At 36.6% G+C, this 15,264-nt stretch overlaps 1 protein-coding gene across 1 annotated transcript in view; it reads right to left on the bottom strand.

Annotated features, from left to right (window-relative positions):
• Positions 1-15,264, bottom strand: part of LYST (lysosomal trafficking regulator) — a 187,660-nt gene that overhangs the window by 66,357 nt on the left and 106,039 nt on the right. Inside the window, exons 25-31 of the mRNA XM_040624366.1 lie at positions 14,949-15,118; positions 13,255-13,485; positions 11,509-11,675; positions 10,717-10,869; positions 4,871-5,062; positions 2,366-2,544; positions 756-962 (exon numbers count right to left, since the gene is read on the bottom strand). Coding sequence (XP_040480300.1) covers positions 756-962; positions 2,366-2,544; positions 4,871-5,062; positions 10,717-10,869; positions 11,509-11,675; positions 13,255-13,485; positions 14,949-15,118 — 1,299 coding nt within the window. The remainder of the gene's footprint in view (positions 1-755; positions 963-2,365; positions 2,545-4,870; positions 5,063-10,716; positions 10,870-11,508; positions 11,676-13,254; positions 13,486-14,948; positions 15,119-15,264) is intronic.

Genomic DNA, 15,264 nt, shown 5'->3' on the forward strand with positions numbered 1-15,264 from the left:
GTTTCCTTTTATTGTTGTATAATAGACTATTATATATATAATAGTCTATTATAGTCTATATATTTGGTTATACATTCTCTTGTTGATTGACATTTGGTTTATTTCCAGTTTTTGGCTATTAGCAAAAAGGCTGACATGGATATTCTTGTACAAGTCTTTTTATGGACATATGGTTAATTTCTCTTAGGTTAATACTTAAAAATGGAATTTTAGGTTCACAGGTTAAATGTATATTTAATTCTAAACAACACTTTAAACTGGTTGTACCATTTAAACTCTCCATCTATCACTCTTTAAGTGTTAGAATTTAGACTCTGAAATTCTTTCAAGTATTTTGATTTTGATCATTCCAAATGATCAACACATTTTTTAAATTTTAACTTACTATAAGCATTTTAAAAAATATAATATATTGTTGTTTGAGCTACTCAATTTAGATGTTTTATGGATTAAATATAATGCTTTTAAAAAAGAAAACACTTGAAGATTTAGCTAAAAAAGCTACAAAGGATCTTATAAGAGCTCAGATACAGAATTCTTAATCTCAGCACTGGAAGAAGGAATGGGAAATAAACAAAGAGATCAACTTGAGTCTGGTATGGAGCATCTGAAGAAAGACCTCAGGAGATACTTGTTTGGTATGAAAACTACGTTTAGGATGTTTGGCATGAAAATAGAGTTTATCTTCAGTTCTTGTTTTGTTCAATTTTATACTTCACCACTACTTTTTACTTATGAAGTGTTGAGATACTTACTTGCAGGGATGGGCTAAGACAGTCTCGCAGTATTTCCTGATGATTTGGTTCACGAACTATTTCGAAAATTTGCTTTCTCTCTTGAGAAGAGTGCGCCGGTGACAAAATGTGCACTAGGAGTCTGCCAAGCTGCATTCGGAAGGTTTCCTTACAGGACCATAAGATTTTAGGCCACTGCTGCTTGGTACCACTGGTTTTACTTGAACCCTTCAATCAGAACAGGAATGAATTAGGATCCGACTTCTCAAGCAATAATACACTAACCTCTCTACACAGCCCTAAAGAAGATCACAGGCCATGTTTTACTGTAAATTGCTTTTTTAGTAGTAGAAATTAGAATGACATATATCTCCCTATAGAATGGGTGGTTATAAAAGACAGACATATACCGACGTTTATAGCAGCATTGTTCAAAACAGCCAAGAGGTTAAACAATCCAAATGTCTACTGATGGATGAATGGATAAACAAAATGTAGTATGTACATAGAATGGAATATTATTCAGCCTTTAAAAGGAATGAAGTTCTGATACATACTTTAACATGGATGAACTTGAAAATAACATGCTAAATGAAACAAGCCACATAAAAAAGGACAAATATTGTATGAAATATTGTATTGTATAACTTATATGTGGTATCTAGAAAGTTAAATTCAAAGAGACAGAAAGTAGAATAGCGGTTATCAGGGGCTGGGGGAGGGGGGTATGAGGAGTTATTATTTAATGGGTACAAAGCAGTTTGGGATAATGAAGAAGTTCTGGAGATGGGGAATGGTAATGGTTGCACAATAATGTGAATGTACTTATTAGCACCACTGAATTATACCTTTAAGATGGCTAAAACAGTGAATTTTATATTATGTGTATTTTACCACACAAAAAGAGAGAGAAGGGTTAAGAACCTAAGGTCATTTAAATTACCTAGGGCTTAGAAATTTTAAGCTTAAAAAAATAAAAAAGAACCACCAAAAAACAACAGTAGATTGATTGATTTTCCAATACAAAAGAGAAGGAATCATAATGAAGAACTAATGTTAAAACACGGAGTATAACAGTCACAAGAATTGCATAAAAACTGACAGCCAATATTCCTTAATAAGTAACCAAATAAATGGCTTCAACTGTGGCCCAACTAAGGCTAACTCAATCCTGATCAGATCTCCTGTATCTGGTTTGAAACTGGAATCAGTACATTTTAGAATTTATTCCGAGTTTTGGAAATGGCTCTCCAAATTACCGCCAGTCCTAAGGGCCCTGTGTAAATCATTCAGCTCTAAGTAAAACCTGCAGACACCAAATCTAGTTTAGATTTAGAGATTGGCAGAATCGTGATTCATGAGTGCCACTAGAATTAGATTGACTTTGGGTATCTATGAAGTGTATTGACTGATTTGTTCCCTAGGATCAACTGTAAGTGACCCACAGAAATCCAAGTGCATCAGTGATTAATGAAGCCTGATACTTGTTAGTATTCTGTACATAATTTTGAAGGTGTTAAGATACGCTTAAGCCAAGATCTAACCTTTATAATAATTCAAGAGTAAGTAGACACATAAAACCCTACTCCTCTTGTGTGAATAAACATGTCCCATGCAATTAATTTACTTACGATAGATACTTTGAATCCTTCTACCAGATATGTGAGTATCTCCTTCTGAAATGGACTGAAAATGGAAGGCTGTTCATGATGAACATCTTCTTCAGAAATTTCAGTCTGGGAAACTGAGATCTTGCTTTGAGTTGCATTTTCTGGAGTACTCAAAATGTCAATAACATCTGGATTAAACTCTGAATTAAAAGAAGAATAAACAATTAGTCACATCACTGATGCCTAGCCTTTACAAATGGTAATGAAGCTGGTAAAAGTATTCTACGTAATTACTAATTCAGTTGTCACACTATAAATGTGTAGCAAGTGTATTAGGTGTAGAAGATAACAATATAATAGAGAAAGTCAGTACACCCAAAACAATGTAGAAATTTATACATATATGTCATATAATTCTAAACCAAATATTTTATTAATGAAGATGAGTTAAATTGCAAAATTACTAAAGTCATGAGGTTTTTGGGGCGCCTGGGTGGCTCAGTTGTTAAGCGTCTGCCTTCGGCTCAGGGCGTGATCCCAGAGTCCTGGGATCGAGCCCCACATCGGGCTCCTCTGCTGGGAGCCTGCTTCTTTCTCTCCCACTCCCCCTGCTTGTGTTCCCTCTCTTGCTGGCTCTCTCTCTGTCAAATAAATAAATAAAATCTTTAAAAAAAAATAATAAAGCCATGAGGTTTTTGTACAAATCAAACATAAAGACCATATGATATTTACAAACGGTGGATATGCAGAGCAGTTTTAGTGCATGTGCTATCTCATTAAAGCTGCATGTGATAAATGGTTCAATGTCAGAGTTTAGCCTGGGATCTGGTTGCCCCAAATACAAATCAGAAAAGTTAAAAATACAAGCCTTGGTTGTATTATGCATTTCTAGTGATTAACAATTACTGTTTTCTTTTTCCTATTTTCTTGGGGTTACTTGAACATTTTCTTGGAATTCCATTTTGACTCATGTATAGATTTTTTTTAAAAGATTTTATTTACTTATTTGACAGAGAGAGAGAGAGTACAAGCAGGCAGAGTGGGAGGGAGAGGGAGAGGGAGAAGCAAGCTCTCGCTGAGCAAGAAGCCCAATGTGGGGCTCGATCCCAGGACCTGGGATCATGAACTGAGCCGAAGGCAGACGGTTAACTGATTGAGCCACGCAGGTGCTCCTCTATAGTGCTTTTGAGTGTATTTCATTGCATAGCTTTTTAGTGGTTGTTCTAGGTATTATGTTTTATGTATAAATATATAAATCAGTAGCCCCTATAAAAATGCAAATCAAAACCACAATATAATATCACTATACATCTATCAGAATAGCTAAAATTAAAAATAGTGACAATGCCAAATATTGGTTAAGGATGTGAGGAAAGCTGCATCACTCATACATTGCTGGTGGGAACATAGAATTAGATGGTCGTTCTGGAAAAGTCTGACAGCTTCTTAACAAGAGCCAAGCACACAACTACCGTTATTCCAGAAGAACAAAGCCTTATTTTTATACAAAAACCTACACACAAATGTTTCCAGAAGCTAGCTTTATTTGTAATAACTGAAAGCTGGAAAACAACCCAGATGGTCTTTCAACAGGTGAATGACTAAACAGACTACGGTGCATCCATACTGTGGGAAACTACTCAGCAAAACCAAAAAAAACAACAAACTACCGATACACACAAAACCAGGATGACTCTCTAGAGAATTATGCTGAGGGAAAAGAGTGAACCCTAAAAGGCCACATACGGTATGATTCCATTTATATAGAATTCTTGAAATCATGAAAATAATAATGGAGAACAGATTGGAGGTTGCCGGGGATGAAGGAAGGGGCAGAGTGGGAGGAGAATGGGTGTGGCTTTAAAAAGGCAACACAGGGGCGCCTGGTTGGTGCAGCCAGTTGAGCATCCGACTCTCGGTTTCAGCTCAGGTCATGATCTCAGGGTCATGAGATTGAGCCCTGCATCAGGCGCCACACTCAGCAGGGAGTCTGCTTGATATTTTTCTCTCCCTCTGCTCCTCCCCCTACCCCGCTCTCTCTCTTTAATAAGTAAATAAATCTTAAAAAAAAAAAAAAGGCAACATAAGGGTCTCCTGTGTGATGAAATGCTCAGTTTCTTGACTATATCAATGTCTGTATCCTGTTAATGACCCTGGACTCTAATTTTGCACAATCCATTGAAGGAAATGGGGCAAAAGGTATATGGGATCTCTCTGCAGTATTTCTTAACAACTGCATGTGAATCTACAGTTATCTCAAAGAAAAGTTTAAATACATATATATATGGGGGGGGTGCTGTACTGTTTTAAACTCAACAGTCACTCCAGACCCACATACAACACGTTAAAAAGTGGATTTTTATTCAAGACTCTGGGTTCCAAATAAGAAATTCTTTTAATAGTGTAGATGTTAGGAATGAAAAATTAATGCTGCTTAAAATTTTGAAATCGAATCAGTTTCCTCTTAAATCATTTTCCTTTAAATCCCATATCTGAGCAAGCTACATATTTATCCTCTGGTCCCACCTTGATAAATAATCCTGTTAACCGCTAAAATGGTGAGCCTCTGCAGCCTCTGCGCCAGCTCTGTCTCGGTCGCCTGGACGGGGTTCTCCTGGCTCATTCTCCGCTGCATCATCACGTGCAGTTCGTCACTTGCCACTGAGCGCATTTTCATCAGCAGAGAGTCAGTTTGAGCAACAGGAAATTTTCGAGGACCTTCAAGTATATAAATTAAAAACACCAATGCCGGAGTTAACAGGGATCAAGGAAATTATTTTTCTTGCAGCTTTTTGCCTGCTAGACCACGAAACGACTCTTAATCAACACCCAGGGATTTTACACAAAGGGAAGAGCATGATTCAGAGAAAGTGATGCTTCTCCCTCTTTGATGAAGTGCAACAGTACTTCTGATTTCAAAGTCCAAATAAGAATGTTGAAGCTAGTGACATAGCTTAGTGGGATGGATATTATCTGACAAAATTTGAGTCTTCGGAAAAACTCAGAAGAATTAGAAGGGTATATGTAAGTAGTTCAGAATATTCCGACAAAATATTTTCAAATACTGTTTCACTTCCTTGTATTCCAAGATAATCAACAGGTTTTTAAAGCACATCCTGTTTCACCAAGAACATGACTATTTCTGGATAATTACCATTGTTAAATTTTATAAAGTAGTTTTGAGAAGTATATATAAGTGAGATTATAGAAATCAGTCCAGTGAAAGTGAAGAGATCAGAAAAGTGAATATAATTCCAGTGATTTGGTGCATCTTTAGAATTCAATCCTCTGAAAGTGTCTCCTGAGAAATGTTTCCTCAGATTGAACAATTAGGAGTGGCATTCCTGCACCATCACTGCACCTGCTCCGAGAGGTACCACACAAGTAGCGGATCCAGGAGGATACCAGGAGAATGAGTCTTGACTTAATGGGCTGAAGGAGAAGGGCATCGGAAGTTGACCATATGAACCAAAATGACGTCTTGGTAGGTAAGGAATAATGGAACCCTTCATTGGAATTGAACCTTTGTTTTAAATTATGAAAACATACATCAATTTCCATAGATAGCCTCTATACACATTACTTAAATGACTAAATTATGATAGGTTTTAATGACTCATCCTGTAAGATATTTAAGTATTTTAATAGCATTTTAGATTGTGCAGTATCTTAGGTAATCGGTATTTCTTTATCCGTTAATACATTTTGGTAGGTGTAGTTGCCTTTGAGACAAAAACAAAGTAAATAAAAAAATACTCATATCCAGGGTATATTCAAGAACAATACTGTCAGACTACGTTCTTACTTAATTTAAGCAGATTCTTCCTAATGTCTACATCTCTGGCAGCTTTCATGCTGAATAAGCAGTAGATAATCCTAATTCAGAGGCAGAGCACTATACTGAAGAAGGAAATGTTAAGTCTTCACTACTATGCACTTGAAAAAGTGGGCGGGGGCGGTATTTCAGCACTGTGAAGCTACACCAGAGGGGGTGGTCTCAAATGTACTTCTTTCTAAGTCTCCACTCTCTCGTATGTTAAGATGTAGATTAGAAAGTAAAATAGAACTCACCTCACAGGTAGATATTTGTCACTATCTGACATGATATTAAATGTTATTTGTTTACAGGGTTATTGACCATTTTTTCCAGTAAAATATAAGATCCATGAAAGCAGATAAAACAATACCTGGTATGGGGCTGATGCCCAATAGATATTTGATGGTTGCATGAATGGATAAAGAGGGTGGTTCTATGGATTAAATAATAAATAAAATAATGGATGGGGTGCCTGGGTGGCTCAGTAGGTTGAGCATCCAACTCTTGGGTTTTGGCTCAGGTCATGATCTCAGGGTCATGAGACTGGGTCCTGGGACAGGCTCCACCCTTAGTGGGGAGTCTGCTTGAGACTCAGTCTCCCTTTGCCCCTCACCCCACTCATGCTCTAAATAAATAAATAAATAAATAAATAAAACCTTTAAAAAATTAATTAAATAATGACATAAAACACAATGCTTATCTCATACAAAGCATCAAAAGTTGTTAATAGTTGGTATTGTTATTGATGGTTGAAATATAAAGGAAATTCATTTTATGTGAATCATATTAATAACACAACTTATATATTTATTTATGAGAGTTTGTATAGATGTATAGCACTTTAAATAATTTCCTAATGCTTACTTCTACCTTCATGCATTAAGGGGATGTTTATATGTTTTCAGAGTGATAAGCAGACAAGCGAAAAAAAAAATACAAAAGAATGTACATTGCTATCCTGTTTATAACAGCTAAGACAAACAAGTAAAAAAAAAGCCTTTGTTTATTGGTAAGGATTAGGAAACAAGATCACGGCAAATCAATATACTAGATTATTATATGTTCAATAAACATAAAGAATATTTTTATTGTGTGTAAAAATGTCTATAAATATATTGATTAGTTGGGGTGCCTGGGTGGCACAGTTGTTAAGCGTCTGCCTTCGGCTCGGGGTGTGATCCTGGCATTATGGGATCGAGCCCCACATCAGGCTCCTCCGCTATGAGCCTGCTTCTTCCTCTCCCACTCCCCCTGTTGTGTTCCCTCTCTCTCTGGTTGTCTCTCTCTGTCAAATAAATAAATAAAATCTTAAAAAAAAAAAAGAAATAGAAATCCGTTTACAAACAGAAGGCAGAGTATGATATTATTTAGGCAAAGTGACATCTCTCTCTTTCATCTTTATCAAGACAAGATACAGAGGCTAAGGACTCCGAGTTTTGTTAACTGTAGCTGGAACCATCGAGGCTGTTGAGCAGGATCATGGCGCACAAGAGTCAGGCTGTCAAAAGATTAATCTGGCAATAAAATAGTATCTAACTCCTCCAAGAGTGTGAGCACTTAAAATCTAGATATGACGACAGTGCCACTGAGGAAACTCTGGGCCCAAGTTTTGGGTATTCTGGCATTCACAGTCTGAGTAGATCTGTCAATGACCAGAGCATGTGGTGTGTGGCTGGAACACAAGTTGCCGCTGCCGGGCATCCCCACAAGCTCTGCTGGAGGTGCAGGGTAGGGGGGTGGGGGGCAGTGGGGTTGGATGTGTCACTTGTCTCAGCAGTTTTCAATAAATGCAAAATGATCTATTTAGGAAGAAACCATCTCCCCTAAACATTTATCACTAATAAGAACAGCTTGCTTTAAATTTTGGAAGGAACAGGTCATATCTAAATAATGGAAATGATGGAAATATAAATCCTTCTTAGTAACTTTAGCATCATGAATAAATAGACTGAAATGGGCTTTTATAACCATACTGCTCAGAAGCAGAGGAGCTCCAGTATTTTGTATCTTTTGTACCTATAGTGTACACAGCCAATATAATTTTGACTAAGAACGAAGAAATAAAACCCAACATTTCCCAAATACATGTGTAAAACAATGTGGAAGGAATTACAAAGCAACATATAAAGTGGTATTTTGTAAACTGGATTCAAAGAGAATTTAAATAAGGGCCACATTTAAATCAGGAAGAACTGGTGGGAGAGGCCTATGAGAGACGAATCCCAAGATAGGAAGGAGCTGGAATGAGCGGATGTGGTGTAGGACACAGAGGGAGAAGCGTAGGCACTCTTGCTCCAGCAGTCTCTAATTCCAGGCCTCTGTGCTTCTGTAAAATGTGGGAGCTGGTCTGGTAGACTTTTGAGGTCTTTTCTCAAGCTCAAACTTTGTAGGACTGTATAAGCCTCATGTGGCTTATAGTAATGGCATTTACTTAGATACAGTGAAAAATAAAAGCCCAGGGAAAGAGGCCAGAGGAGTCAGAAAAAAAAGGAGAATGGTTTAAAGAAAGGACTAAAGGTCCATCATCCACTTTAAAAGGACTCAAACAAATAAAAAATAAACAATTAACGAACTTCGAGCTATACAGGGCTCTGAGGCTCAAGGTGATAAAAATGCTGGTGTCAAAAGAGACGGATGACACACTATCAGGGAAATCACAGACCAAACAGAAGATAGCAAGAGTGCCACTGTGTCAGCCCAGGCAGGAGCTGATCGAAAACTAAACCAGGGATCTAGGTATAAAAGCGCAGGAGAAATGGCCATGAGAATGAGAAATGTCAGCAAGAAAAAAAACAGCTCCTATGATCTGTGACACTGGCAAAGGTATACTTTCCTATATCAAAAGAGGGTGAATTCCATCTAAGCAGTCACTGGCTATAAGGAATCCTGCAACAGAAAGGTGGTTCAAAAGTCGTCTTCTGGTATGTGGTTAGCTGAGCCTGACTGATGGACTCTATAAAAGGCAGAATTCTACCCAAGACCAGAGAGTTACTGGGACATCCGGTCAAAAGGAGAGACTGTGTTCGGATATTATATTAAGGAAGGCTGTACAGGGGCAATAAAGTTATGTGGATGTCTTAGAAGTTTTATTTACATAGCTCATATTTAGCATAATTGAAACATACTGCTGCAAAAAATGTGTATTTAATAACTTTTCTCTACAAATGCGCTTCTCACATGGTTTTAAAATTTGGCATAGCACTGAACAAAATAAAGTTGTTTAACCCAAGTAGAAGACAGATTTGGATTTAAAAGCCCTTATGACAGTAAGGGTGATTAAGCTTCAAACAAATTACCAACTACTCTGTTTGGAGATATGTGTGTGTGTGTGTGTGTGTGTACACATCCACATCCACTCTACATACACATGTATGCACATGTAGGTGCAGATGCGCATGCAGATCCCGTGTGTGGGAGGGAGGTGTTTATGTCATCTTTCTGGATTATGTGCATAAAGGTCACAGCATATTCTGTGGGAAAAATAAGGAAGTCTAACAATGTTGACACTTAAATGGTGATCTGTACTAATTCACAGCAAGCCCTGAGGTGGCATCCATTCTAACCACAAGCCATCATCTTCTCCCGCCTTCGCTGTTCGACAGCCTCCTACCTGGACCCCCCACTACCTTTCTTGCTCTCCTCTAACCCATTCTCTACACAGAAGCCAGAGTGGTCTTTACAAAATGAAAATCTGCTTATGTCATGGCTTCCCAGATTTTATCCTAATCTCAACTCCTTCACATGGCCTATATGGTTATCTATGCACTGGCCAATGCCGCCTTGGACAGCCTTATCCACATCACGCTCCTCATTCCCTCCAGAGTATTCCACTCTGGCTAAATGACTTTCAGTTCTCTGAAGCTCCGCTTTTTCCTGTTGTGAAACCTCACGTAAGCCATTCATTCTGCCTGCAGCACTCTTTCTCTGACTCTATCTTGCTAGCTCTTTTCTCACCCTTTGTGTCTACACTGAAATCTCACTTCCTCAGAGATTTCTCTGACTCCTGATGGAAACCAGGTTGCCGTGTTCTAGTCTCTACTCCGATCCTCTGCATTTCTCTACTATTTTGTAATCTCTGTGGGTGCAGAATCTGTGTCTGTTTTCTTCATAGCTGTATTTTCAACATTTACACTGTGCTTGGCACGTGGTAGTTGCTTTAGAGATAACTGAATGAGAAGAGCACTGAAATAAATCAGAATGTTTTTTCAAGGAGGAAACTTTTCTCAAATTTTACAGTTTAACTTTTTTTTAAAGATTTATTTATTTTAGAGAGAAAGAGAGTGAATGCAGGGGAAGGGGAGGGCAGAGGAGAGGAAAGAATCTCAAGCAGACTCCCTCCTGAGCGTGGAGCCCGACAGGGGCTCAATCTCATAACCCTGAGATCATACCTGAGCCAAAATCAGGAGTTGGATGCTTAACCACCTGAGGTACCAGGTGCCCCTATAGTTTAACTTTTGAAACTAAAAAATATTTTTAAAGTGCGAATGGCATCAGAATATAGGAAAGTCAAGCCACCCTCAATTTATAATCATTAAAATATTATTTCAATACTCACCAGCAATGCTCTTCCGCTTTTGAAATACTGCATGGTGGGGAGCAGAGGGTAACTGGAATGTATCTGCAAGGTTTTCAGAGTCATGATTTGCAGTGGTCCTTATAAATTCCATAGCAGCTTGGAGAACTCTAAATTGTAGTGCAACAGCCATATCTAAAACAGAAGATACTAGAATGTTTTCAAGGCATGTGGATGTTAATTTTTAAAATTGAGTTGATTTTTATTTTCATGTAACATCTAAACTGCCAATATGTTTTATTAGATGTAAATTTTAAAATTTTGATCAATGTGGGTAGTACTAAACATTTTTAAATGGCCTTTAAAAGAAATTTTAAAGCAAATTTCTAAATGGTCGTTATAAAAAATTCAATGGAAAAATATCAGCTCACAAATTTATTTCATTTTATATCACTGTTTTAAAGAACAGGATTTTTAACATAGAACACAAAGTTTAACCAGAAATTCTCACATTTTTCTGTTTCATATTTATTTAATATTTGCCAGTAAAGAAAACTAAAGGGCATTTTTATTCAACATAAGCCTTTTAATACTACTTGGTAAGAAAAATCAGAGGCTTCTTTTAATGATGTGTTGCCAGCTACTAATTATATCACGGCATCACTTGTTTAAATTTTGCTACTTAAAAAGACTTCTTTTTAAAGCTGATAATATTATCACAAAATTAAGGATGAACCTTCAGTACAATAGTTTCCACAAGAAAGAGATTAGGGTCAAATAACATTTTTGGCTACTATATAATTCCCTCCTCAATCCATAAAAACAAAATCTTACTTTGTGTCCTCTTGTTTTTGCTATTTTGAAGATACCCAAGCAGTACAATGAGGTCTTCGATAACTCTAAAATATTGTGCGCCTGAGGAACTGCAAGCATGAATTGTAACTGCTATGAAAAGTTGCTGTATATCACAAGCAAGCAATTTGTACTCATTCAAAGGAACGCTAAAGAAAAAGAACAAACAATTTAAGGCAAAGAGAACTGGTTTAAGTTCCCGTTCTTAGAGCATTCACTCATTCATTCAGTATTTACTCATGCTTACTCTATGGCAGGTCATTTGAACTGCATGCTAGACACAGAAATAAGAAAACATGCTTTGACTCCTGTCAAAAAATTGACTGTTTTGCAGAGGACCAGACAAGTAAAGAGATAACTATAAACAGTAAGTTCTGGTAAGGGTAACAGTAGAGATTAATACAAGATACCATGGGAACACATAGGTTCCTAGACCACACAAAAGGCAAAGATTTGGCAGTATTAACAGGAATGTTCTAGAAGGCTCCTCAGAGAAGGTGAATTTGAATAAATTACCTAACCTCTCTGAATCATACATCAAATTATAGTTATTTCAAGGATTAAAAGGGATAATAGACTTGAACTTATAAATACCTATTAAATATGAATTAGTTACTTCTGTCCCCTAATTCTGAACCTTGATAATCTACCTCAGTGTATGACATTAAGCTTGAATACTTCTCTCCATTTATTTTTTTATAAATCAAGCAAGAGTGAGAAATGGTAACTGTTTGGGGCCAATAAACAGAGTAGCATGTAAGCACATCGGTAAGTACAATTTATTAAAAACAAAACAAACCAAACCAACAACAAACTACTTTTAGAAGAAGCCTGTAGGCAACTCTTCCCAATTAGATATATTGTATTATAACCAAGACTAAGTGTTTTGAGAAAATAAAATACTTTATATTTCTTTGTATTTCTCACATGCTTAGTACAGAAATCCTGAATTTAAGAGGTAACCAGTAACAATTGAACTGAACTCAGTACAAGGACTCTTTCTTGCTCATAGAACCCCCCTGGCCTAGAGATTTACCACCTGTGTACTCTGCCTTCTCTTAAAAAATAAAGATAATAGTTAATGCTTTAATGTGCAGTAAGATGGTACTACTAGAGATTCGTTTTTTAACATTATGCTCATAAAAACGTTATGCTGTACATCATAAATGCAGACACCAAACGCCCAAAATCCAAGTAAAAATATAATCTCACACATTTTGTAAAGCTATTAATTAATTTGGTAGGCAGCCATTTGCTAATATACTTCTGGAAACAGGAAATTCATTTATGGTAGTAGAAAGTAGGAGAGCATCATTTAAAACAGGCATTTGAAGTAAGATGGGTTCAGTTTCAGATCTTCAACAAGTCTCTCTTTCCAATCCTCAATTTCCTATTCCTCATGGGGATAATGATTTTTATAAGGTCACAGTGGAAGCTTGGTAAATGTATTTGAGGATAGTTGAATTTATTCAACTTGCTTTCAGGTTCTCAATACTTAAAAGTAGGTCATATAAACATCTTCTTTTTAAGTAAGCTTGTTGAAAATGAGGGAAAATAGTCTCCCCTCCAAATTCAATTAATTTAATTAATTTAATCAGTTTGGTAGGAAAGATATTCTTTGAAAGTGTTTTGAAAAATCAGATGCTCTAATGTAACCTATTACTAAAGTTTCCCCTTTCTTAAGCATTTATCAGATGATGTCATTTTAAATAATGATTTAAAACTTACTTTTTTTCTAATCCATTCAGGGCTGCTACTGTATTACATAACACGTACAGTAGACCATTATCCAGCAACATATCTGCTACCTTGGAACAAGAATTTAATATTTGGAGAAGAAGTAAGAGAGCACTATGCAAGAGCATGTTGTCATATAGAGAGGTCTCTATTAGTCCCAGAACAGGAACGACAGACCACTTCTGAAAAAGTCCTATGTTTTTCACATCTTCCAGGTCAAATCTATAATAAAAAATACACAGTTAAGAGCACATTAGAAGAAATTAACCACCAAATAAGGAAAAATGATTGCAATATGGGTCATTTTGCTAACTGGATTTTGAAGCTATAAAAAATAAATTTGGGGAGCAAGGAATCTCAACCTTTAAGATCAGAGACCCTGCCCCCAATAAAATCAAAATATTGTTAGAAGTCTGTCCCAAGGTAAATATACAAACATTCTATTGAAACATGTATACTATTTCATGGTTTTAATTGACTCCCTTTAATTTGTCCAAGGCCCCTTAGGTGTCCAAAGAAGTCCTGCTTCAGGGGTCTATATAACAAATGCACAGGAAGGTATTATGACCTTATTATTAATAAATTAAAATTATTAACAATAAATTATAATTATAATTATGAACATATAATAACACACAACATACATAATTATATGATTATATGCTGTTACTATTACATAACATATAATAATAATAACAATAATAATAATAATAATATTCAAGAGACAGCAGCAAAGTAGTAAAAAGAGGTCTAATGAAAGGAATGAATCTTGAGTTCTTCTCCCAATACTATTCACCTCTGTGATGGAAAGAAATTATTTAAGCGTTTTGTACCTTCTTTTCCTTATCTGTCAAATACACGTGGAGACACCTGCCCTACTTTCTTCTCAAGGCTGTTGTGAGAATCAAAGGAGATACTGCAGAATTGCTTTGAAAGAGCTAAAAGCTGTATGCAAATGAAAGTGCTACTGCCACTACTGCAGTTAATAAGTAAATTCCTCAAGGTCTGAATTGGTCTACTTAATAAGTAGAAGACACTTAATGTTGATGATGAGAGGGATGCCTGAGATGGCTCAGTAGGTTAAATGTCTGCCTTCGGCTCAGGTCATGATCCCAGGGTCCTGGGACTGAGTACCGTTGGGGGTGGGGTGTCCCTGCTCAGCGGGGAGCCTGCCTCTCCGTCTCCTCCCTGCTCATGCTCTCTCTCTCAAAAAAAGAAATACGTAAATAATGATGATGAGGCATACATTTCTCACCACTCTAACAGAGAGAGCAGTAACAGTTTCACTTTTTGGCCAAACCAGGAATTCCAGGTGTACTCTTCTCCCAGAAAACCTGGAGGCTGAGGGGAGTGGAAAGTTTCTTTATGGATCACTCATGTGATCTCTTGCTTGGCAAACATGAACCACCTTCTTTTCAGCTAACCTTCTCATGTTAACACCATGTGCCAAATCTTAACTAATCACCTTCTTCCCTTTGATGAAGCATTTGTGTCTAATGAATGAAACACAAAGGGAGAAGTTAGAAACAAAATCATATGGAAAATAATAAATTGTGTCACCTGAAAAATGACTTTTAGAAGTTTTTTCTAAAAATGATCAAATAATTTTATTAAGAGTCAGCTCAATAAATTTTATTTTTAAGACATAAGACCCCCAATTATGGTGGAGGAAAGGACCCACTTACTCTTCATCAAGGCCAATACGTCGACCAAAGAACATTTCAATGAAGCATTCTAACAATTCCTGTGTTCCCCGGTGTAGATACAACTGGTTGGCTAGCAAGGAAAAGCCACGGTTCTTTAGGAATTTATCTTTTTGTTCCTTAGATGCTCTATTAAAATATGCATCTAATAGCTAAGAAAAAAAATTAGGACAATTTACATAATGCATTAAATTTTATATGATGTACAGAAATCAAATACTTATAAGTTACCCTTTAATTTCATATGTATAGAACATAGAAAGCTCAAAAAAACACAACTACATAGCAAAATAAAAAT

The sequence above is a fragment of the Ursus maritimus genome, unplaced genomic scaffold (genome assembly GCF_017311325.1).
Source record: "Ursus maritimus isolate PB19 unplaced genomic scaffold, ASM1731132v1 scaffold_7, whole genome shotgun sequence".
Taxonomy (NCBI): Eukaryota; Metazoa; Chordata; class Mammalia; order Carnivora; family Ursidae; genus Ursus; species Ursus maritimus.